This window comes from Periplaneta americana, chromosome 11 (genome assembly GCF_040183065.1).
Source record: "Periplaneta americana isolate PAMFEO1 chromosome 11, P.americana_PAMFEO1_priV1, whole genome shotgun sequence".
Classification (NCBI taxonomy): Eukaryota; Metazoa; Arthropoda; class Insecta; order Blattodea; family Blattidae; genus Periplaneta; species Periplaneta americana.
Window position 1 is genome coordinate 11,492,635 of NC_091127.1, and position 26,769 is coordinate 11,519,403.

Genomic DNA, 26,769 nt, shown 5'->3' on the forward strand with positions numbered 1-26,769 from the left:
GTTAGTTTTATTTGTAAAAGTAAAAGTAGAAAATGAATGCACGAAGTAAGTAATGAAGACAGATTGTTAAGTACGTCCCCCATTGCCTACTTCCGCCTTGCTTTAGTGTTACTTGGTTTATCACAGCTACAACAACGTTTCACAATGCATTCCACCACTATTATCACTACAGCAGCCACAATTCCAACTGCAGGGATCATCATTATCGACGCTACAGCTCCCATGGGCACACTGCTCCACGGTCTTGTCTCGTCCGATCCTCGGCGAGGCCACCACTTGTCTCGGAGTCTGCGCAGAAGTCCCGTGTTCCTCATTCGGTTTAAACTGTAATTAAACAAAAACAATCAAAAAGTATATTTTTGAAACTATTATGTTTTTCTTTTCAAATCCAACACAGTTCCAAGTACTAATTGCTTCGTTAAGCATGCTGTACAGATCTAGTGAACTTCTGATGACAAAATATATCCTGATTTCGTGGAATCATAACCTCAAATTGTCACCAATTTTGTAATTATCTGTAAGTAGGCCTAACATGAATTACCGTAAGCAAAATTATTTGATTAGTAGCCGTACCCGTGCGCTCCGCTGCACCTGTTAGAAATAAATATAAAGTAATTACATAATTAAAATAGGACGGTTGATCCAGGGAACAACTTTTACAACAGTGCAAGATAATCTGCTTCGCTCATTACCCAATTTTTTTGCACTGCATTTATTGCATATATATTTTATGCATTTTAACACGATTAAATTGAGCATAGTTAAAATTTGAATTATAAAAATATGGATTGCTAAGCTAACGTACTATTACTGCATACTAAATCAATACACTCTCGTTGTTCGTTAATTCTCTGAGATTAAAATGAGTGTACATAAATATTATTTTAAGAAATACAGAAAACGAATGTACAAAATAGCCTATCAAATTTTCTGTGCATAAGAAGCTATTTTAATCTTACCTGTCCTCGATTTACTCAGACGTTACTGTAATAACACTAATAACATTATAGCATTATGTCCATCTAGAGAAACTACACTTTCCAATGGTGAAATAATAATTAATTATACAAATCGGTTAATACACAGAAACATTCTCTGTACGCTATGTTTAATAGCTTTCGATTGTTGATGTCCAAGGCCCCTGTTTCGATTGTTGTTGTCCAAGGCCCCTTATAGATGAAGTCATTTGTTCTTAATTCATTGCACCGTCTTAGATGGCGTTATTTTAATTTTAAAACTCATTTATCTCATTAAATATCAGTCCTATCAAAATTTTGTAAAGAATAAAACTTATCGGAAATCATTTTTAAAGAAACTTTTGTTATGTAAACATTTTTCACAAAAATCAATAATAAGCGAGATATTTAGATTTATTTAATTCAGGCCCCCTTATAACCCCCCTTTAATTAAAATATTTTGAATGCCATATAGCCTAAAATCTGAGTTACAACGAACTTAATTTATATTCCAATTTTCATACAAATCGATTCAGCCATTATCGCGTGAAAAGGTAACAAACATACAGACAGACATACAAACAAAAATTTCAAAAATGCGATTTTCGGTTTCAGGGTGGTTAATTATATATGTTAGGACCAATTATTTTTGGAAAATCGAAAATTACCAGAAAAATTTCGGGTACAGATTTATTATTAGTATAGATATTACACTAAAAAGAGTTTTAAAAAATAAAAGAAAGGACAAAACAAAAAATTCTCTACGGAGCAAGGTCTGCAATAACACAAATCTAGATGGACAAAATTAATAACTTCTCTGCATTCCAACGGATGCTTATGAAACTTTGTACATATCTTATAAATAGCACATACGTTTTGTGTACAAACTCTGACTACGTTTGTGTGCGAAGAACTACCCCTTTATAAGGAGTGTTTTTAGACTAAAATAATAACTTCTCTCCCATCTAAGGCCCAATTGTATAAAACTCCCTGACTAAAGATCAACTTTGATCGAAGATCGAAAAGTGAACCGAGTTCAGACACTTCTTCTATTGTATAAAACTTTTCTGCGATCAAATTACCTTGGTTCAAATGCAATCTAAGTTCACGTGAAAAGGATTTGGCAACATCGCATAAACAGGTGAAATACGTGATGCGCGGACCATGTTACACAGGTTTGTTCAGTGTTGCCAATCTAGTGACTTTAACTCTTTTTCAACAACAATTTCTTTTAACTTTTATATTGCTTAAATAGGGATTTAGGGACCTTTTTAGCATCCCATAGTGACAAAATTTAATCTTTCTTTGTTGATAATGAGAAATCTAGCGATTTTACAACTACTTTTCGGCGACTTTGCGTATTACATTCTGTTGGAGACACTGGTTTTTTTGTGCTGTGTAAATAATGGCGGACAATAAGAAGAAGGTTGACTGTTCTCCGAGTTGTTATCATGTTATGGTGTTTGATACTGCTAAACATAATAAAGCTTTATAAAACAACAATTTTCCTTTAGTAATACAGTTAATTGAACATTTATGAATGTACCTGTCATATCCATGAATAATTAATGGTTGTTATAAACATAATATAATTATAGGTTATGTTATTTGATACTTCTGAACACGATAGAGCCTTATAAAATATAAGAATGTTTGTGTATTAAGGCAAGAAATTGAAAGAAATATATATAAATGTACCTAACATATCTATTAAAATTAATAATAATGGATATTTTATTTGCACAATCTGTCACTCGTATATTTCAAACAGAAACGAAATAACTGAACTTGGATCATCTAACTTAATCGGAGAAATTTCTTCAGTCAAAGTTGACTTTAGTTTGAGACGAGTTAATCTCAGATTAGACTTTATACAACACAAAATTCCAAGTTCAGCTGAAACAAGGATCAATTTAACCTCTGATCTAAGATTAAATGGTTTATACAATCGGGCCTAACAGATTTTTATGAAACGCTGTACGCAAGTTACAGGTAGAATATATTTTTTGTGTACAAACTATGTTTACGGATCCACAAGAGGAAGTACACATTTACAGGGGTGCATTTACGCAAAATTAACTTCTCTCCTACATAATAGATTTTTATGAAACTTTGTACAGGAGTTACAGGTAGCATATATTTTGTGTACAAATTCTGATTACATTTGTTTGCTATCTGTAGGCTTAATTGTTGTACAAAGTTTTATAAAAATATATTATATAGAAGAGACGTTATCAATTTTGTCTAAATGCACCACTATAAAGGGGCAGTTCCTCTTATAAAACATAATCAGACTTTGTAGACAAAAACTATATTCCACCTGTGACTTCTGCATAAAATTTCATAAAAAATCTGTTAGATAAGAGAGATGTTATTAATTTTGTTTAAATTTACCCACTGTAAATGGATAGTTTTTCTTATGCATGAGAGGAGAAATCTGCACTCACTTTCTCTCTTATATCGAATTATGCACTCTTCATCCCCCTATTATTTATTCGCTCGATTTCATACTCTCTCTCGCTATCATAATATTAATACTCGATCACAACGCGATAACACGCTAGAAATTCCACTTCCCGCATCGTCTCTGTATTCCTCATCCTTCACTGTTGCTACCTCTCGTCACTGGAACTCTCTGCCGCCTGAAGTCAAGGGCTGCCGAACATTGAATTCTTTCAAATCAAAGTTAGAAAATTATCTTATGACGAGTTGCCAAACTAACTTACTATTATGACAAGTGTTGTATTGCATTTTTCCACGTTTTCACTTTTTTTTTTTATGTTCTAATGATATTCAACTTATTTTATATTTTTGTTTTCATATTTTCCGATAATGTTATATCTCTAATGTGATAAGTTGAGCTATATATAATCTTAATTTTCCTTATTGTGTGTACTTAGAAATATTGTATTCACTGTATACTTTGTACTGCACTATTTTATTACTACTATTATTATTATTATTATTATTATTATTATCATCATCATTATTACTATTCTTATTTTATTATTATTATTATTATTATTATTATTATTATTATTATTATTATTATGAATAATTGTCTTTTTTTTGTATGCCTCATTTATTTTGACCTGCTGTTCACATATTATTATGCTTTTTTCTTTCTTTCTGTATGTTATATATTATGTCCGATTTCTTCTTATTTGTTGTTTATTTTTTATTATTATTATTATCTTATTCAATTTTGTGTGTAAAATTGTAGTGTAATTTGTAAATTTGTAGTGTTTTTGTAACGCAGTCTTTACTCCTGGTTGAGTGTTAGAGAAGGCCGTATGGCCTTAACTCTGCCAGGTTAAATAAATCATTATTAAATTAAATTTTAATCAGAGTTTGTACATAATACATGTGTGACACTTGTAAGGCATGTACAAAGTTTCATAACAATCCGTTAGAATGCTGAAAAGTTAATAATTTTGTCCAGCTAGGGATTTGCATTCTGCTCCATCGTGCGTTTGTTAAGGTTAGATAAAAATGTGTCCAATGTATTTTCAACCTGATGTTCGATGTCATGTGAAAAATTCTGTAGACTTAAAACACTCACAAGTGATTAAAAACTTCCTTATTTCATGATTCTTTTCTACTGTTAAGCTAAACATGAAACAATTACCGTATGCGCCATCTATGAAAAAAATTAATTCCTGATGAATGCGCAAGAATGCGCAAACTTTAAAACAAGGATTCAACACTCTAAATGATGCTGTATTAAATGGTAAAAGAATTGTTGTAACCGGACGTGACCGGATATATTAAAACTCAAGTTATATTTGGAGAATTTTAATAGTAATATACATTACAAGAGCGGTATGTTGACGTTTTCATGTTCGAGGAAAAGATTGAAAAAGCGAAACGTAGTTGAGCTTTTTTAATTTCCGAGAACATGAAAACAAACATACCGCTCGTGTATCGTACATTATTTTGTGCGAAGATCGTTTATTACATACCTGAAAGACGAATTTCTAATTAGTTGCAATGAAATCTCCATCTTGGTTTCTGTTTAATGACGGCAACTTCGGAAAACCAAAATATGTTTCTTCAACATTTTTGATATAAAATGTTTTATGTGTTTACTATACTCCAGCAGGCCGTGATATACGTCTGTCTTTTTTTTCCCCCAGTCTATAAATGCGAAATTAAAACAAACGGTAAGGTTATGTAATGATTTATTTTTCAATTTAATATTTTAACAATATTATATTGCAGTAATAACATCGGCATCTGAAATCTTGTTGATTTTTTCACGGCTTCCTTAATGTTACTTGTATCAGGAATGCAATACGTTTCGTGGAGTAGTAGACTTTACTTAATTTTTGCAAATATTTAAAAACAATAATTAACATTGCAATTTAGGTGAAATTTCCAATTTATAATTGTTACTATGTTAAACGTCTCTAAAAATAAAATGTTAAAAGCCTAAAGCAGTAAAATGAATGTCGCGCTTAAGCGGTAAGTAGAGGGAAATTGTTATGTGTGTTACGTTAGGAATACTGAATGTGGTATTTCACACTTACCGAGTATTGGTTCTGTGCGGAAAACAAGCAAATACACACGATCTCGCACAAAATAATATATATTTTTTTTTTCAAATTGTAATGTTTATACCCTTCTGTAAGAAGAAATACACGTAACAAACTTGTAATTGAAGTTACATTACTAAGAACGTACCTATCTGAACAGATTCCATGTCTCACAACAAAATAAATCACTAACAATTGGCTCCTTTTAATTCAGATAGTGCGCCTCTCTGTCTACGACTGAACAGAAGCGAGAATTATTGTTAGGAAGAACTCATTGTTCATATCTTTATAAATATAGCTTGCCACTGATATAACAGTAAAAGTTACTTCTCACAACATTCTTCAAATGTTGAAGAACATGAATTCATATTCATCTATGCCTAACTAAACAAGTCGAATTTTGATTTTTGTCCACCTAGACCGGGAACAAGGCACTCTGTGCGGAGATTCGAAGCATGCTGTGGAGGTGGCCCAGATCAGCGCCTTGTACAGGGACATCACTTTATTTTTACCAACATTTTTAACATTAACCTGGCTATACTCGGAAACACTGTTGCCCCCTTCCATTACAGGAGTTTGATGTTACTAGTGCAATATGTAAACAAATCATTTTACTAGTTATAGGAGGAGAGAAAAGTAGTGTATCCATTTATGTTGTAGGGAAGTACGATATTACGATTTTCAGTTTGATCATCACTTTTACGGAATTTATCAAAATACAGTAGAGTAGTAACATTTTTTTTTTCAAAAACTCAACTTTTCAGGCGGCTATGTTCGTTATGTAATGTCTACTTTATTTAGCATATTAATTATTGATGTTAACATGCAATATAGAGAGTGCATTTAAATTGAGGGGGGTCATAAGTAAAGGGCTGTAAGTGCACTAAAGTTACTTTTGAGAAAATGGGGTTTAAATATTTAAGCTTTCTTAAAATCGGTGAAATTTTTATTTAAATTTTAATGTGTGATGCGATTACAGACGTGGACAAATTATTAATAAAATTGACGATTTTTATGATAATTTTGTTTACAAAATTTGACTTTTCAATTTAGACTACAATTGACAATTTTGCATATTTCTATCATTACAGTAGACAGAAATATGCAAAAATGTCAACTGTAGTTTAAATTGAAGAGTTAAATTTTGTAAAAATATATTATAATAAAAATCTTCAATTTTGTTAATTTGTAAATTAGCAAAAATGTCAACTACAGTCTAAATTGAAGAGTCAAATTTTGTAAAACTATAAAATAAAAATCTTCAGTTTTGCTAATAATTTGAAAAAATATCCAAAATGTCAAATGTATTCCAAATTGAAGAATCGAATTTTGTAAAAATATATAATAAAAGCCTTCAGTTTTGCTAATAATTTGTAAATATGCAAAAATATCAAATGTAGTACTAGTTGAAGAGTTAAATTTTCTAAAAATATACAGTACAAATCTTCAATTTTGCTAATAATTTGGAAATACGCAAAAATGTCAACTGTAGTCTAAATTGAAGAATCATATTTTGTAAAAATATATAATAAAAGTCTTCAATTTTGCTAATAATTTGTCCACGTCTGTAAAATATCCCTTTGCCACTAAAATTTTAGATACTTTTGCTTACACTGGATGCACTTAACTCATGTTATTACAAATGTCACTAGCATTCCTTTGCTTCTAGCCACCTCAATTCAAAAAAAAGCTAATCTGAATTTTTAAACAAGTTGCTGAAAATGGTTGCCGTTCATTACAATGCAGGCTTCAATTCTTTGCGCATATTATTAAAAACATTTTGAAGCATATTCTCTGAAATTGAATTTATCGTTTCTTGAATATAACTTTTTAGTACGATATTATTAATATAGGTTCTTTCTTCTACAGAAAACGCAATCATATTTATGAAACACACTATACACTGCAGTGTTTACTTCACTGCTTGAAGACTTCGAATGCAACAGCGGCCGTAAGTTTGTGTGTCTGACGGGAGCAAGGACATTAGTGAAGGGGTGGGAGTGAAGTACATTCAGAAATGCAGGTACAATAAAAATGCAAGTAAAAATAAAATGATGTCCCTGTATTATGGAGTTAACTAAAGCGGCGCACGGAGGTTTACGGTGGTGAACTGCGCGCTCTCCCGGAGGGACTTTGAAAATTTTCGCTGCTCAAGAGTCCGGCCACTACCATTTTGACCAAGTGTACTATTCAAAGTACACCGCTTACCGCAGTCTTCAACGAAATACTCATATCGGAGACAGTACCCCACCAATGGAAGACTAGCAAAATTATTCTACTCCACAAATAAGGTGCCTAGGACGACCTGAACAACTACCGTCCAATCAGCCTGATGTCAAATATCTAGAAGCTGTTCTCTAAGATAATCACAAGGAGACTCACGAAAGTACTGGATGACAACCAAGCTCGAGACCAGACAGGATTTCGCTCAGGTTACAGCACGTGGATCATCTACAGACAATCAACCAGGTCATAAAAAAAACGGACGAATGCAATATTCCCCTCTATCTCGCATTTATAGATTTCAAGAAAGCATTTGACTCGGTAGAACACTCCTGTGTATTACAGGCGCTGAGCAACCAGGGAGTCGAGCACAAATATATCAACATCCTAACTAAGCTCTACGGAGACTCGCACGCCATCGTGATGACAGAACGAGAAGTACAGCCATTCAGAATAGAAAGAGGAGTCCGACAAGGGGATCCGATCTCACCAAAGCTATTTACTAGCCTCCTGGAAGACATATTCCGTAAGCTAAAGTGGAAGAAAAGACATGGAATCAATATAAACGGATATCGGCTCACGAACCTAAGATTCGCGGATGACATCGTACTTTTCGCTAAAAACGCCACCGACCTACAAGAGATGATACAGGAACTAAGCGATTGCAGCGCACACGCAGGCCTAAGCATGAACTTGGAAAAAAACCCAAGTCATGACGAATAGCCAACCACAACCAATCCAAGTCAACGCAACCAGATTACAGTACGTGGAGGATTACATCTATCTGGGTCAATTGTTCGGATTCAAAAGCTGCATGACGAGAGAACTAAAAAGAAGAATTGCATCAGCATGGAGAGCTTTCTGGTCACTGCAATTCATACTCCTTGACAAGAAACTGAACCGCAAACTAAAGCTGGAGGTGCTGCAATCCTGTATCCTCCCAACCTTACTTTACGGCTGTCAGACCTGGAAACTGACCGCGAACCAGAAGACACAGATTCAGATCTGCCAGCGCAAAATGGAGAGGAAAATCCTAGGACTCTCCCTCAGAGACAAGATTTCCAACACCAGACTCAAGCAGATGACAAACACCAGAGACATAGCACAGCAAGGGGAGCGCCTGAAATGGAAATGGGGAGGCCACGCGTCGAGACTTCAAGGCTGCAGATGGGCGCATATTTCCACCACGTGGGACCCACGCATCCAGTCTGCTGTCCAAAAATCTGAAAGTTAGAATTTATAAAACAGTTATATTACCGGTTCTTCTATATGGCTGTGAAACTTGGACTCTCACTCTGAGAGAGGAACATAGGTTAAGGGTGTTTGAGAATAAGGTGCTTAGGAAAATATTTGGGGCTAAGCGGGATGAAGTTACAGGAGAATGGAGAAAGTTACACAACACAGAACTGCACGCATTGTATTCTTCACCTGACATAATTAGGAACTTGAAATCCAGACGTTTGAGATGGGCAGGGCATGTAGCACGTATGGGCGAATCCAGAAATGCATATAGAGTGTTAGTTGGGAGACCGGAGGGAAAAAGACCTTTAGGGAGGCCGAGACGTAGATGGGAGGATAATATTAAAATGGATTTGAGGGAGGTGGGGTATGATGATAGAGACTGGCTTAATCTTGCACAGGATAGGGACCGATGGCGGGCTTATGTGAGGGCGGCAATGAACCTTCGGGTTCCTTAAAAGCCATTTGTAAGTAAGTAAGTTGTAAGGGACCCACGCATCGGGAGGCGAAACCGAGGAAGACCTGGGACCAGATGGGCGGACTTCTTCAAGAGCCTAGCTGGACCCCTGTGGTCCAGAACAGCCAAGAACCGAGAAGAATGGAGATCGCTACAGTTTGCAAGTATCGAGTGAGTGTGCAAGTGTACACACACGAACGACGAACAAAACTTATATAGAACAGAACCTACCGTCATTCGGATTAGCTCACCGCATGATCTCTAAAGAGCTCCCCAATCAAATAAAAAAAGTCATAACAACAGACCCAGAATTAAAGCTGATGATATCCCATTCAATAAAATAAATCATATCATTAATAACAAAATAAAAACCTATAAAACCCAAAATAATTCTAAAAATAAATAAAAAATAAATCTAATAAAACAAATTGATATATACAGAGTGATTTATATAGAACTGACACATTTCTTTCTTTAATTATTCCGTTGGAAATTCATTCAATGGCCCAATTTTAGCACCAAATTAAGCAGAATGTTCTGGAGTTTCGATTTCTTGTCACTAGATCTGCAGATGTTTATGTTTTATTCCTATTCTTGGCAGCACTGACCCAATTTTAGCACCAAATTAAGCAGAATGTTCTGGAGTTTCGATTCCTTGTCACTATATGCGCAGATGTTTATGTTTTATTCCTATTGTTGGCAACACTAGATGCGCAGATGTTTATGTTTTATTTCTATTGTTGGCAGCTGTTTTCGACATTTTGTGTCAACGTGAAAATGCAGTACACATTAAATCAACGACTCTTCCTTGTGAAGCAGTACTGGATTACGAATTCAATTACAGCTACTCATAGGGCATACCAGAGAGAATTTGGTGTTCGCAATCCTCCCAAAAGAAACACAATACTGGGACTGGTAAACAAATTGGAAACAACTGGATCTCTGGTGAGTGAAAAGGGCAAGCATCGTTCATCTAGGCTTCCCACGGTTGTTGTTGACGTAAGAGCACGACTGGAGCAGTCACCCAAATAATCATTAAGACGTTTGTCGCAGGAGACAGGGTACACCTACTCAATGTGTCAGAGAGCTGCGAAAAGTGCAGGCCTAAAACCAAGTTTCTTTTTGACGACCGAATAATTTCCAGGAACCTGTGGCCACCGACATCTCCGGATTTGACAACGTCGGACTTCTTTCTATGGGGTTACTTAAAAGACAGGGTTTACGCCACACGTCCTCAGACATTGGACGATCTGAAGCACAACATCACACAGGAGATTCAAGCTATTGACAACAGAGTCCTCCAACGAGTGGCCAGTAACATGGAACGACGTGTTGAGTTGTGCGTTATGCAGGATGGAGGACATTTTCAACATTTGCTATAGAGGTAAATAATCTCCCAAAATTCCTCTACATTTTAGGTATAATAAGTTGTCGCTAGCACAATTCCTTTTGAAACAATTAATGAAAGAAATGTGTCAGTTCTATATAAATCACTCTGTATATCATAACCAAAGATAAATAAATTATATCACATAAATTAATTATTATAATATAAATAACCCTATTTTTAGTAAATTAGGTTATTATATTTAAATAATTAATTTATATATATAATATCTTATATTAATAAAAAATTCAATTACCAGCAATTAATAAATATAAATGTAGAACCGACAAAGAAAATATTCTCTTAAAGTAATAAAAATAAAGTGCCTGGTACAATACCACGTTTTCGTTATGATAAATTAATATATTTGGCTTGAAAAAGATTTTTACCTTTATCATTAAATTATTTATTTTTTGGGGGGGAAGGGTATTAAGATTTATTTATTTTTAATATTGGTTTAAGTGTATTAATTTAAGTAAAGTTAATAGAAGATTTTAACTTCTTTCTTATGCCTCCTTTTTAGGAGGCCATAGCCCTTCACGGGAAATCCAAAGGCTATTTCATTCATTCATTCATTCATTCATTCATTCATTCATTCATTCATTCATTCATTCATTCATTCATTCATTCATTCATTCATTCATTCATTCATTCATTCATTCATTCACTATTCAAAGTGTAGTAGGGGGGATCGCAAACAAAAGTCTCGCGCAGAAGTGGTTAGCGACTTCAAAACTTTGGAAAGCCCTGAATTAGAGAATAGAGTCACAATAATTCTTCCTTACTAGTAGTTTAAGACTCCTCTGTAAGGGCTGCCCTTGGCAATGGGAATGGCCAGCTCGCGTTTCGACTTGCTCTTCCAGGGGATGGCGATCTGGCAGCTGAGGTACCGCACCTCGCTGGGTACGGAGCTGCACAGGGTGAGGTACGTGTACTTGCGCCTGGTGCAGGTCCTCTGCAGCCCTTCCAGCTCCGAAAGTGGAAGATCGTTTGTGTCGACCAGCTCGTTGTAGATTCTCCGCAGCACTTTGGTCTTTGAGCCCTGTCGGAAGACAAGCATATAAGTGATTTTTTTTGCATTCGGCTAGTGATCCTATGTCCAATATGAACTTGCACTCTAAACTAATGGTGGGCATTCCTGCGGCACTGCCGCAGTGACGTCAGACCTCAGCGAAGCATCAAACTTACTCCCTACCTTCCCCTTCCCCCACTCCATGAAAATACTGCGCGTGTACGTGGGGGATTATACTGGACTGCTGTACTTCGGAGCTTCATTAGTGATACAATGATGAAAGAGTAATGGAACGGAGAAAAATTCTCTCCGGCGCCGGGATTTGAACCCGGGTTTTCAGCTCTACGTGCTGATGCTTTATCCACTAAGCCACACCGGATACAACCCCGGCGCTGGACAGAATCGTCTCAGATTAAGCTCCAACTCTTGGATTCCCTCTAGTGGCCGCCCTCTGCACTACGTCATAGATGTCTATGAACGTAGGACCGAAGTCCACAGATGTGCTGAGGTGCACTCGTTATGAGTGACTAGTTGGCCGGGATCCGACGGAATAAGCGCCGTCTTAAATCACGAAATATGATGACGCAGAATATCTGCATGGAAATATCATATGTACTCTGGTACATTAAAATAATATATATGATATGCGTAAATCACGGGAGCAAGGACATTAGTGAAGGGGTGGGAGTGAAGTACATTCAAAAACTCAGGTACAATAAAAATTGAAGTAAAAATAAAATGATGTCCCTGTACCTTTCCACATTACACTCATTTCGCTGTCAACTCACTCACTGCACTGGAACTACGATACATTTCACTGATTCTATCCTGATTTCACTAATACTTCAAAAACATTTCACTGTTCAAATACTTTGCACTGCCACTATAAACTATAAAGCTTCACTGACAGGAACACGTTTCACTTACACAACACACTTCACTGACACAACATACTTCACTGACACAACATAATTCTTCACTGATACAACACTTCAATAACAAAATATCATTTACACCCTTTACATAATGTGTATAATTTCCGTCAATTAGTAAAGTCCTTAAGCCTATTTTTAAATACATTTTTGGTTGTTGGTAAAGCCTTTAGTAAGTCTGCAGGTAAAGCATTCCAGTCCCTGATAGTACGATTGAGAAAAGAAAACTTTCCAGTGTCCGTCCTCTGTCTTCTTTCCCTCAATTTATATGAGTGGTCGTTCCTTGAAGAATAATTTGGCGGCTGCAACCTATTTTTTATTTCTCTCCAGGCAGGCTCACCTCTGTATGTTTTGAACAGTGCGCATAATCGAATTCGCGTTCTCCTGTCCGTGAGTGTGTCCCATTTTAATGGTGAATTTTTCCGACAACACTTAAGAGCCCGTTTTTGAATCTTTTCCAGTGTCTTAATATGTTCTAATCTGTAAGGATCCCAACATGCAGCACCATATTCCATTACTGGACGAACTAGTGATTTATATGCAGTCTCTTTGGATTTATCAGAGCCTTTTCTTAGTACCCTCATCACAAAGTGTAACGCTCTCCATGCTTTTCCCGCTGTGTCTGTGTCTATGTTATGTACATTCTTGAAATAGATCACGTGTTATACGAGTTCAAAGAACACAGATTCAGTGATTTTCAAAGGATGGAGAAAGATTTCAATATTTTTGCCACACCTTTTCATGTTTAAATTGAAAATTTTATCCCAGAATTGCAGTTAGAGGTAGGCCTACTGGATTTGCAGAATGATGGCTTCTTGAAAGCAGAATGTGAAGGTCTACTGGGGGCTGAAATTTTTTAAAAGATGTCCAGTACTACATATCCACTGCTTAGACAGTTTGCTTCAAAAATAATGAGTACCGTCATTTCCTATAACTATGGTCCTGGAACATAACTATTGTCCACGATACAACTATTCAAATTTTGTACTCCATAACGTAGTACCTCATTTATCTATATTTTTGCTGTACTGTAGTTTGAATTCAAGTCACTGCAGCTATCTACGAACGGTCTATGTTACTTCTACAATGATCTTTGAATGGTTGTATCGTGGACCATAGTTGTTTTCCAGGACCATAGTTATGGGAAATGACGGTATGTATTCATCAACCTATCAGTGCGAACATCTGTTTTCTACAATGAAATTTATAAAGTCTAGCCACAGAGCCCGCTTAAGCGATGCTCATCTCCTTGCGCAACTGAAAATAGCATGCACAGATAAATACCAATTTCGAAGAAATTGCTTTGAAAAATGATTAATTAAATATCACGTGAATGGACTATTCTAATTACTAGACGTCGTGGGATTGCCACAAGAATCGCAAGGTTTACTGTGCACGCGGTATAGACTGTATGAGAAGGGGACGTGGAACGAATTGAGTATGCCTCTGATGTAAACACTGAGCAGTATACTGCGGTTACAATAAAACCTGTATCCTGCATTCAAGAAATGTAATGAATGATCATTGAAGTAGGAAATGTCTAAACATGTAAATACACAATTATTTTATAGTGAGATATATTAATTCTTAAAATTTAATGTAAGATACTCACATAATCCTTGAATATGTGCATTGCAGTGAAGAGTTACGTACATTTTGAGCGACTGCAAAGTAACCTCCTCCGACGGTCACTTAAACAGTTTTTATTTTGGGAAAAATGTACGTTCAACATCACACGATGTAATACGTACATATTTGAAGAACGGAAAGTCACTACTTCAGATGTCTTGTCGTGACCCGATAGTACATCATTTATAATACGAAGTTGTGAATAGGCACAATTTTTAGCAATGATGTTTCTCATCTTAAATTTAATTTTTTCTGAAATTAGTGAATTGTTATTTTGGATAACGGTTTGTGATACTTTATTCACTATATTAAGGGCTTCTGAGAGTTGTAGTTTAGACGATTCTAACAGGATGATGCTTTTGGACACGATTTTAAAATTAGAATCAATGAACAGAATATCTTCCAATAGCTGTTCAGAAGCCAATGATTTTACAGCTGCAACAGCGGAACTGTGTGTGCTATCCAATTACCTCCATTATTTTGCCGTAATGTTCTGCATAATAATTAACAGCATCCAACCACGTCCCCCAACGGGTCAAGACTGGCTGCGGGGGTAAGGGTATTCCAGGGGCAATTATTTGTATAGTAGGGAGCAAAGATATTGGCGGGTCGTACATAGCACATTTTTGCACGTACCACCCCCTCTCTTCTGACCTGTCCATTGGGATGACTGACTGGCAGTGTGTCGATGCGTTCGGGTGTAGTTGCTTGCAAGCCAATCGTTGGGTATTGAGAGAGTAGTCATCGTAGCTGTTGTCTGTACATATTCAAACAGTAATTTTCAATACTAACAGTGGAATTGCTTCTTTGCCTAGTTGAGCGACATGTCTAGAAAGGAAAGGAATTATTTATAGTGTTTACGAATACTTAAAAAAACTTTAATTAATACAACAAATTAAAATTTTCGTAATAGATTGAAATTCTGGTTATTAAGAGAATGAGGAAAACAGGAATTAGGTCACTATAAGTTTAAGTGAAATATTTTAAGATCTGATAGTATATTGGCAATATACTCATTGCAGTGAATAAAAACCATTATTATATTATTATTATTATTATTATTATTATTATTATTATTATTATTATTATTATTATTATTATTATTATTATTATTAAATTTGCTCTGATGGATTTCATTTAATATAGTATTACTAGCCATTGTTAAGTCAATTATATCATATAAAATAAAATCTGGGTACCGTCACAATACTATTTACAAATTATTTACATCGTCAACATTAGTGATTTTACTCACGCGACTGGCTTCATCTTTTCTTGCAACCCTTGTCTTGTTCAAAGGTCTCTGGTCACTGCTGTCAGTTGGTCACCTGCTGTGATTCTTCCTGCCGGAAGGTCCCTGTTGACTTTCTTTGTCGCAATCCCAGGACCGCTGCCATCATTTTTGGCCTCATTTCTGAACAGCTGGAGCCATTCATCACGACTTCTATTCTTTGTGAAGCGGATGACAATAGGACGCGTCTTCCCTGGCCTCGATGGTATGCGATGTGCTACGCTTACATCCTGCTGCACCAATTCACTACCGCCTATGACTTCCGATATTTGGTCAAAGACTTCATGAGTTGATTGTTCATCGATCTCCGGAACTCCAAATAGCATTATATTGTCTCTGCGTGTGTACTGCTGCAGATCACTCACTTCCTGTTTGAGATGGTCATTTTCTTGCACTAGCCTCTTCATCTCCTCCTGCGTGGAGTTGAGTCCATGTCTTGTGTGCGCCAATTCCTCTCTAAGACTCTCGAACTTGGGAGACATGAATTCAACTGATTTTCTTAGTTCATTCACCTCAAAATACGAATGCTATTCGATATCAGTATAGTAGTTATAAAATCATGTCGCATATTGTATACCAGTAGTTTGTATGAAGTGTTCACATGTGCTGTTGTTTAATGAAATAATTATAATGCTGTGCACAGAAATTACACTAAATACTGACACACAGACAGTGTTTATATATAAACACTGTTTCGATGTTACAGACTTTAGGTTACGTAGCGAGGAGTGAAAGATGTTTCGGAAGCGACCCTTCGAAGAACGTTTACAGCTAAAGTAGGGGTGGAACGTGGGTTGGGTAGTATGAAGGGGTATACCTCCATCCGCCAATATTCCTGCTCCCTACTATAACAGCAACACTCTTATTGTTGTATGTTTGATTGAATTCTTGTCTGCACTGAACAAAATATGTTAATCTTTGACTATTCCAAGCACAGTAATGTAAAAACAAGTGCTTACATAGGTATACATTAGCTGTAGCTGCTCTATCTATTTGGACCGATCACAACTCTTAACATGAACTGCTTATACTACGAGACCGGGCGGCCGCCCACCTCCTCTATACTACCGTACATCGGCAACCTGATAGCATGCTACGTGTGGCAATTTAACGAAGTCTACTAATTACATATGGTAGGTAGGAGTGTAGTGGCGCAACTGTCTATAAATCCGTCACTGCACTGTAGAGTGCAACCCCTCCCACAGTATGTAGTTGCCATTTAAATCCTGTCTTATGGGTTGCGTTCATTTTACCCACCACTGCTCTAAACAAATACGGAATTCCTTCCCCGACAGATTGTGAGATTGTCAAGTATTTTATTTTCCTCACAGTTCACACTTCACTCCTCTCCACGTTATCTGATCGTTATTATTAGACTTTGCAGCTTGAGAAGTATCTTAAATAGGGAATATAAGACATTCGGGCACAGTTCATTATGATAGATTTTTTTCTTATTGCTTTCATTTAAAAGTTATTCCAATATCACTATATCAAACTGTCATCCTTGCTGAACAATCATAATATATTGTCAGTTATCATTTTATCAACAGTAATCTCACTAGAGGTTTTGATTTATCTAGAGAAAATCAAAACTCGAGTGGGATTTAATTGACTATTACACGATTAGAAGAAAATAGGCTATATAAAGATTAGAAGTAACAAAGTGTACAATAAAATATTAATTGGCTTACGAAAATACAACTGTCTTCAAATGTATTATTGTACCATCTCAACATTACGCTAGATGGCAGTAGTGTTTTCTTGTTACCGGTATCAGTTGTGCCAACTATGGAATCATCATTGAACTCTGTAGACTGTTACTAGCCAAGAAGGCTTTGTTGATTCAGTTTCATTTTTATTAAAACATTTGCATTCCATTTCAATCATCCGGATCCCAGTAATCAACGTCGCTTGACAGATGATTTTCAATAAATCTTAGTATTAAACAATCTCTGTTACGTGACTATCCATAATATATAGCAGAAGCTATAACAAACATAACCTAAATAATATAAACAAGTGTTAGAAAAGTTTTAATTAGGGATGATAAAATAAACAAGAAACGTTTTAATTAACGATGATGAAATAAAAAATAAACATGGATAATTTTTAAAGAAACAATTATTGAAAGTACAATTTTCAAATTTGAATGTTTTGGTGGTTCAGTTGATGTTATATTGGACGTGTGCGTAAAAGAAGTGAACTCGTTGGTGCACATGGTGTATCCCTCAACTCATTCAGGATTTCCGAATGGCGCTCTTCATATATGACCAGTGATCTTTATTAATTCTTGTTCTTGAATGCCAAAATGCGAGTCATATTTGAAAGTGATGTGCATCGACTGGAGTGGTTTGTAATTTTCTGTTTTTTGACGTCCAGACCAGTGCAGTTTGAAATGTTGGCAAACAAAGAAACAAATGCTAGGGTAGTGATAAAAATAAACAAATGTTAGGGACGCGATAAAATTAAACAAATGCTAGGGACGCGATAAAATTGTGCGATAAGCGGCCATGATTGGTTGAAAGACATCCTTTCGTACCGTTTTATTGGTCGAAAGTAGTGTGACGTAGTAAAAGTGTAATAGTCAGTATAAATGTTTTACATTTCAACAAAATTTTAATTGGTTATTTTACGTCGCTTTGTTAACTACTATTGATATCTGCGTCTGAGTGAAATGAAGGTGATACTGCCAGCGAAATGAGTCCAGAGTCCAGTGCCGAAAATTGCCCACCATTTGCTCTTAATGGGTTGAGGGAAAACCATGGAAAATACTTCAACCAGGCAACTTGTCCCAACCAGGGTTTAAACCCGGGTCTGCTCGTTTCACGGTCAGGAATGCTAACCGTTACTCCACAGCGGTAGGACACACAAATCATTAGAATAAGCCTTAAAACATTTGAGTGATGTACTGCGAGCTCAGCTCACGCTGTGTCTGTGTAATGGTACGAAAGTGAGTTATACAATATCTTAGAAATTAAATGCCAGAATTCAATGTAAACAGTAATTTTGTGTTAATAAGCAGCTTTAAATATGAAGAGCACAGAGGAAAAATGTGATAAGTCCAAAATTATCAATTTTCTGTTTTATTTATTTATTTATCTATCTATTTATTCAATTATTTCTTCCTTTATTTCTTTCTTTCTTTCTTTCTTTCTTTCTTCCTTTATTTATTTATTTATTCCTTTCTTTCTTTCTTTCTTCCTTTATTTATTCAATTATTTCTTCATTTTTTCCTTTCTTTCTATCTTCCTTTATTTATTAAATTATTTCTTCATTTCTTTCCTTCTTTCTTTCTTCTTTTATTCAATTATTTCTTCCTTCCTTTATTTATTTATTCAATTATTTCTTCCTTTCTTTCTTTCTGTCTTTCTTTCTTTCTTTCTTTCCTTCCTTCTTTCTTTCTTTCTTTCTTTCTATATTTATTTATTTATTTATCCAATTAGTTCTTCCTTTATTTATTTATTTATTTCTTGCATTATTTCTTTCTTCCTTTATTTCTTTATTTATTTTTTGTTTTATTTATTTATTCGATTATTTTTTCCTTCCTTTCTTTATTTCTTCCTTTGCTTATTTATTCAATTATTTCTTGCTTTATTTATTTATTTATTCAATTATTTCTTCCTTTATTTATTTATTCAATTATTTATTTATTTATATATTTATTTATTGAATTATTTCTTCCTTTCTATCTTTCTTTCTTTATTTCTTCCTTTATTTATTTATTCAATTATTTACCTATTTATTCAAGTATTTCTTTCATTCTTTCATTCATTCTTTCTTTCTTTTCTTTTCTTTTCTTTTCTTTTCTTTTCTTTTCTTTTCTTTTCTTTTCTTTTCTTTTCTTTTCTTTTCTTTTCTTTTCTTTTCTTTTCTTTTCTTTTCTTTTCTTTCCTTTTCTTTCTTTCTCATATATTCAATTATTACTTCCTTTATTTATTTCTTTCTTCCTTTACTTTTATTTTTTATTTATTTATTTATTCAATTATTTCTTCCTTTCTTTCTTTCTTCCTTTCTTTCTTTCTTTCTTTCTTTCTTTCTTTCTTCTTTTGTTTTTTATTCATTCAATTATTACTTCCTTTATTTCTTTCTTCCTTTATGTTTCTTTTTTCTTTGTTTATTTATTTATTCATTCAATTATTTCTTCCTTTTTATTTCTTTGTTTACATATTTCTTCTTTAGTTCTTTATGTATTCAGTTGTTTATTTATTTATTTATTTTATTAATTTACTTATTAATTAATTAATTCATTTTTTATTTATTTATTTATATTTTAGTAAATAAAATTAACTTGTATTAACGTTGTATCAGATTCACTTTTTTATGAATCAACAACACAAATACCTATTACCGAAGGATAAACTTTTTACTCTTCATAATATTCCTTGACTTTCATGCTCTACCTAAACATGATGCTTGCCGATTGCAGGGGACTTGGTCCGCGGGTTATATCTGAGTAGACCATGGCTTTCCCTTATACATCGACGGAGCGGTGTAGTGACGGAATGGATCACCTGCAAACGCTACATCGCCGTTTCTGTTCTGGTAACCCATGAGTAAGTCTGATTTCGAAGACGTATTGCCCCAAAGAAGACGAATGCTCACATTCAAGTACATGAGGATGAAGGAGTTGGTGAGCACGCCGACCTTGTAGGTGCCGTCCGCCATCAGAGTGGTGAGGCTGCGGAAGGGCATCTGGGGTTCGTGCACCGTGAGGTGCGACACGATGTAGGCGGAGTAGCCGGCCACCAGGATCGTGGCGGTGAGCTTGGTGACGAGGCAGACGACCCTGCAGGACGCGGAGGACGGCGTGACGCTGCAGCCCTGCTGGCAGAAGCTGGTGTACACGTACTGCAGGGACTGGCCCAGGTCCAGCACGGCGCCCCCGGCGGCGTCAGGGGCCAGGCGCTGCTTGACGCGGTACAGCAGGGACAGGAAGCAGGCCAGCAGCAGCAGGCTGACCAGCACGGCCTCCCACAGCTGCGGGCTGAAGGGCTTCAGGAAGTTGTTCCACTTGAACACGTTGCGCCCAGGCTTCTCGATCACCAGACACAAACTGCGGTCAAACGACATACTTCGTATGCCTGGTGGAAACGTTTATTTATACGATAATTCCTGAAGAAGAAGAGGAAGCAGCAGCAGGAATATTCTGGTGGTGTGAAAACAAGGCCTGATGGCCTTAACTCAGCTAGAATAAATTATTATTATTATTATTATTATTATTATTATTATTATTATTATTATTATTAATGTTTTATTTTCGCTGGCAGAGTTAAGGCCATAAGGCCTTCTCTTCCACTCAACCAGCCTTAATCAATAAATACATATTTAAATTACAAATATTTACACTACACTTAAAAGGTTCTCCGGCTATATTCTTCAGTTAAGTTTTAAAGACTAGTAGACTACATATTTATTTAAATTTAGATAAACCTATAAGGTAAAGTAGTAACTTAATTTATGAGCTAATTTAATTCAATCAATTATAATTAATTTAAGATTTGAGTTAGCTAGTAAAATGATGAAAATTAATTTAATATAAGCTTACTAGGACTATGTTACAGGGAGAAAAAAAATATATATATATAAAATATATTTCTATAATGAGAATATTAATGTAATTGCCATCAGAGGTTTTGTAAATCTACTTAGAAAAATTAATGATAATAATAAGAATGAACAGATGTTAGGTTCATTATAGGTAACAAATATTAATCAGCAATTAATCTGTTAAGTAAGAATTTATGTAATTTTGACCTAAATGAAGTTATTGTCCAACAACCCCTTACATCACTCGGAAGCGAGTTCCAATTTCTAGCAACTGAAACTGTATAAGATGAAGAATATAAAGATGTCTTGTGGTAGGGTATAATGAGTAAATTGTTATGATGAGATCTTGTACTTAGCTGATGATATGCGGATAAATTTTGGAAACGAGAAGCCAAATAGATTGGGGTAGCGGTGCGCAGAATTTGAAATAAGAGAACAAGAGAATGCAGGGCTCGTCGATCGCTTAGCCTTAGCCAAGACAGAGTTTGGAAAGACGGGGAAACATGATCATTATTATTATTATTATTAAATATCCGTGGAAAAGAACCCAAATTCACCAAGCGGTATGTTAGGGTTTTAGTTTTTGTTATACGGTATACTACTTAGCTATCTATACTACTTATTTTTACACAGATAATGGTGAAATATATATCTACAGTATTTTAAAGATAAAGTTTAGCAAGTCTATAAATTGTCTGTAGCAACAAGGTTTTTTGATTACTTCACATAGTGGAGTCCTGTATTCGGTGTTGCAGTCCAGAAGATGTGTCTTTATTTGAAATCTCTTTGCTTCAATAATAGGACAGTCAAATAGAAGGTGTTCCACACTATGAAGGTCTTCGCGGCAGGAGCATGTAGAGTCGATGTCTGCTGGAATGTTGAATCTGTCGAAGTAAGTTCCAAATTTCCCATGTCCAGAAAGAAACTGCGTTGTTACGAAAGTAGGTTTGAAGTGATGGCTTTTGAGTCGGTAGTGGATTGTTGGGAAGTAGGTGTCTCTTGTTACTGATCCGGTTGTGCTTGTCGCCCATCTAGTATTCCAGTTTTGATGAGTCTGTTGTCGTATTTGTTTCTTGATGTATGATATCGGTTGTAGACTGTATGTCGGAGTTTCGTTGCTGGAGGCTGCAGCTTTCGCTAGATCTTTCATTTCCTCTTACACCATTGTGTCCACGGACCCAAGTGAGGCATATGTGGTGTGCGTACTTTTGAAGTAATTATTGTTATTATTATTATTATTATTATTATTATTATTATTATTATTATTACTTACAAATGGCTTTTAAAGAACCAACAGATTCATCGTCGCCCTCACATAAGCCCGCCATCGGTCCCTATCCTGAGCAAGATTAATCCAGTCTTTATCATCATATCCCACCTCTCTCAAATCTATTTTAATATTATCTTCCCATCTACGTCTCGGCCTCTCTAATGGTCTTTTCCACTCCGGCCTCCCAACTAACGCTCTGTATGCATTTTTGGATTCGTCCATACGTGCTACATGCCCTGCCTATCTCAAACGTCTGGATTTAATATTCCTAATTATGTCAGGTGAAGAATACAATGCGTGCAGTTCTGCGTTGTGCAACTTTCTCCATTCTCTTGTAAGTTCATCCCTCTTAGCCACAAATATTTTCCTAAGCACCTTATTCTCAAATACCCTTAATCTCTGTTTCTCTCTCAAAGTGAGAGTCCAAGTTTCACAACCATAAAGAACAACCGGTAATATAACTGTTTTATAAATTATACCTTTAAAATGTTTTGACAGCAGACTAGATGACAAAAGCTCTTCAACCGAATAATAATAGACATTTCCCATATGATTTTATTCTGCGTTTAATTTCCTCCCGAGTGTCATTTATATTTGTTACTGTTGCTCAAAGATATTTGAATTTTCCCACCCCTTCGTAGGATGAATTTCCAATTTTTATATTTCCATTTCGTACAATATTCTCGTCACGAGAAATAATCATATACTTTGTCTTTTCAGGATTTACTTCCAAACCTATCTCTTTACTTGCTTCAAGTAAAATTTCCTTGTTTTCCCTAATCGTTTGTGGATTTTCTCCTAACATATTCATTTCATCCGTATAGACAAGCAGCTGATGTAACCCGTTCAATTCCAAAACCCTCTCTGTTATCCTGCACTTTCCTAATGGCATACTGTAGAGGAAAGTTAAAAAGTAAAGGTGATAGTGCATCTCCTTGCTTTAGCCTACAGTGAATTAGAAACGCATAACTGGTAATATGACTGTTTTATAAATTCTAACTTTCAGATTTTTTGACAGCAGACTAGATGACAAAAGCTTTTCAATGGAATAATAACAGACATTTCCCATATTATTTTATTCTGCGTTTCCTTTCCTCTCGAGTGTCGTTTATATTTGTTACTGTTGCTCCAAGGTATTTGAATTTTCCCACCTCTTCGTAGGATAAATTTTCAATATTCATATTTCCATTTCGAACAATATAAGTAACGATATAAGTAACACATATACACACACACTGTAAATATTAAAACAAAAGAATTATAGAGGTTATAATAAAAAAGTAAAGAGAAAAAGGAGGAAGAACAAAAGTTGAGGTTGAATGGAAGGAAGAAGTTGAAGAAAATGAAAATGAAGGACATAAGAAGAAGAAGAAAATGCCATATTTTGTATTAGCTCCTGACGGCGATGAGGAAGATTTAAATTCTGATATGCAACAAAGCAAGTGTCCTGCTCGATGTTACCTGGTACGCAGCAAAGGGATGGTGAAGTCCACGGCATCAGTTCGCTCCACGGTGACCGCGAACAGCCTCTGGCCCGCGTCCACTTCGCGCCGGTTAACCAGACCCATGAGACCGCTCCAGTTGCCGTCCGGGAGTAGGTTGCCAAACCCCTGCGCCGCACTCTCGTGGTGTTCCGACCTGGCGCCGCGGTGAGCAAAGCGTCGGTGAGGAAGCGAATCAATTAGTGAAAGATTCTGTGAGTGAGCGACAGATTTTGCCAAGGCTGATATTACTCTATCAGAGTTCTTTGACAAAGCATATCGGTGGCGTTGAACAGCAACCTCATATGAAAAAAAAATGAACAAAGTGAGATTTCACTTTATCCTTAATCAAAAAAGACTTCCCGAATCTTCTGCAAACGCATCTTATGTCAAGGCATGGGTTCAAAATTTACAAGAAGAGATTTATTTACCCTCTTCTATCAGGTATTTGATTATTATCAAAGTATTAAAATGTTTTTTCTCTGTCTCGTAAAATTGAATTTTTTGACATACCGTACGAAATTGCTGTTCAACACCATAGATGTGATAATAGTAAATTATGGAACAAGTTTATAATGTAATAATTAATAATAAATATGTAATAATTAATAATAAATTATGAAACAAGTTTATAATATAATAATTAATAATAAATATGAAACAAGTTTATAACTCAATTACTAATAATAAATTATGAAACAAGTTTATAATGTAATAATTAATAATAAATTATGAAACAAGTTTATAATGTAATAATTAATAATAAATTATTAAACAAGTTTATAATGTAATAGTTAATAATAAATTATGAAACAAGTTTATAATGTAATAATTAATAATAAATATGAAACAAGTTTATAATTTAATTACTAATAATAAATTATGAAACAAGTTTATAATGTAATAATTAATAACAAATTATGAAACAAGTTTATAATGTAATAATTAATAATAAATTATTAAACAAGTTTATAATGTAATAGTTAATAATAAATTATGAAACAAGTTTATAATGTAATAATTAATAATAAATATGAAACAAGTTTATAATTTAATTACTAATAATAAATTATGAAACAAGTTTATAATGTAATAATTAATAATAAATTATTAAACAAGTTTATAATGTAAAAATTAATAATAAATATGTAATAATTAATAATAAATTATGAAACAAGTTTATAATGTAATAATTAATAATAAATATGTAATAATTAATAATAAATATGTAATAATTAATAATAAATATGTAATAATTAATAATAAATATGTAATAATTAATAATAAATATGTAATAATTAATAATAAATTATGAAACAAGTTTATAATGTAATAGTTAATAATAAATATGAAACAAGTTTATAATTTAATTACCAATAATAAATTAAGAAGCTCGTATGAAAATTATGAAACTCGCTTGCGCTCGTTTCATAAATATCCATACTCGCTTCTTAATTACCTTCATTATAGGCTCGTTGCATAATGTACTATTACGGCACTAGTACGATAATGTGGCGTGTTATGCATGATTTTCACTAACGATAAAGACTGTTTATAATGTTGGAGTACAAAAAAATATTTTACCAAAGATCTGCGACAAAAGGTAGAATCTGGAGTATATTACATTACATAAAATATTTTATTAGAGATAACCTAAAATTAAGGAACAAGAACCATCAGCCTCCATTTATAGTCACAGATGTGCATAAATGAATGAACAGTACCTACTTTGCTTCTTTAACTACAATTATTTTAAAATATTAAATATGCAAAGGAAACAGAAAAGGAAACGCCTATGGATTAAACGATGGATTGCAAGACGTGACAATAAAAAAGTCCTTCAAAACTCATTAAAAGAGCTACGAACAATGTGAGGACTTGAAAAGTTGCATACATTATTTGAGAAACGATGAAAATAACTTTCTGTTTGCCCACACTTGTGCACCGGTACCGGGAAAGATTCCTAATAGCAGAGATATAGGCTACAACACAGCCAAAAATCGTAAAAAATAGTCAATTTTTCGAGTGATCAGTTACTTATGAAGGAGTATCATCGCGGTACCTGATAGTGATAACAAATCTAACATTTCATATCTCTGTACTTCTTCAGTACCAACTGCTATGTGAAAATAGGAGAAAGTCATAAAACTACTTACTTGAAGTTAATCATATTTTCAAGCGACGCCCATACGTCATCCACGAACATCTCAGGATTTGCCTTCCTGTTATGCGGATTCTGTGAAGAGAGCCAGAGCGGAGTTAGTTTGTATTGCGTATTTTAAGAATAAAACAGCTCTTTATTGAATTTCGTTATTTTGTACGTGTAATTCTGTTTTGTTTCGACTTTTTCGTGTCTTCTGTCTTGTAGTGTTGAGAATTTCATATTAAATTTCGACTAAAACTATTCGAACGCATCGCGGAAGATCCATCATCTGAGATCAGAGTGATGCAAGTTCTTCTCTGAGACAGCACAGGTCGTCACATAGCCTATAAAAAATTAATCAGATTTTGATGTGGACTATAAATGGCCTGTGAATTTGTACTCGTATCTACAAATCAGGGATGTTCTCATTTGCGAGCCAAGTCCAATACATATAACTATCCAAATATATACTGGGTGTTCATTTCAATGTGTGTCATGACGTCACTGTTGTTGGGTCACCGATTTGAAGCGAGTTTCAGCTTATATGTTAGAGAAGTTGCCTATTATTTAAGGCGTTCTTCAATCTGAACTTGAGAACGTGTACGATATAACTTGAACGTCGTAGCAACAGATGACGGTCTGTACCGTCTGTGTGCTACCATAACCT

At 34.8% G+C, this 26,769-nt stretch overlaps 1 protein-coding gene across 1 annotated transcript; it reads right to left on the minus strand.

Moving 5' to 3' along the window:
* Positions 1 to 26,191, minus strand: LOC138708585 (glutamate receptor ionotropic, kainate glr-3-like). The gene is made up of 5 exons (XM_069838702.1): positions 26,116 to 26,191; positions 23,940 to 24,116; positions 20,264 to 20,714; positions 11,583 to 11,839; positions 1 to 324 (listed from the first exon to the last, which is right to left on the minus strand). The coding sequence occupies exons 1-5, from the start codon at positions 26,163 to 26,165 to the stop codon at positions 87 to 89; spliced, it is 1,173 nt and encodes a 390-aa protein (XP_069694803.1). The 5' UTR covers positions 26,166 to 26,191; the 3' UTR covers positions 1 to 86.
* Positions 26,192 to 26,769: the final 578 nt, after the last annotated feature.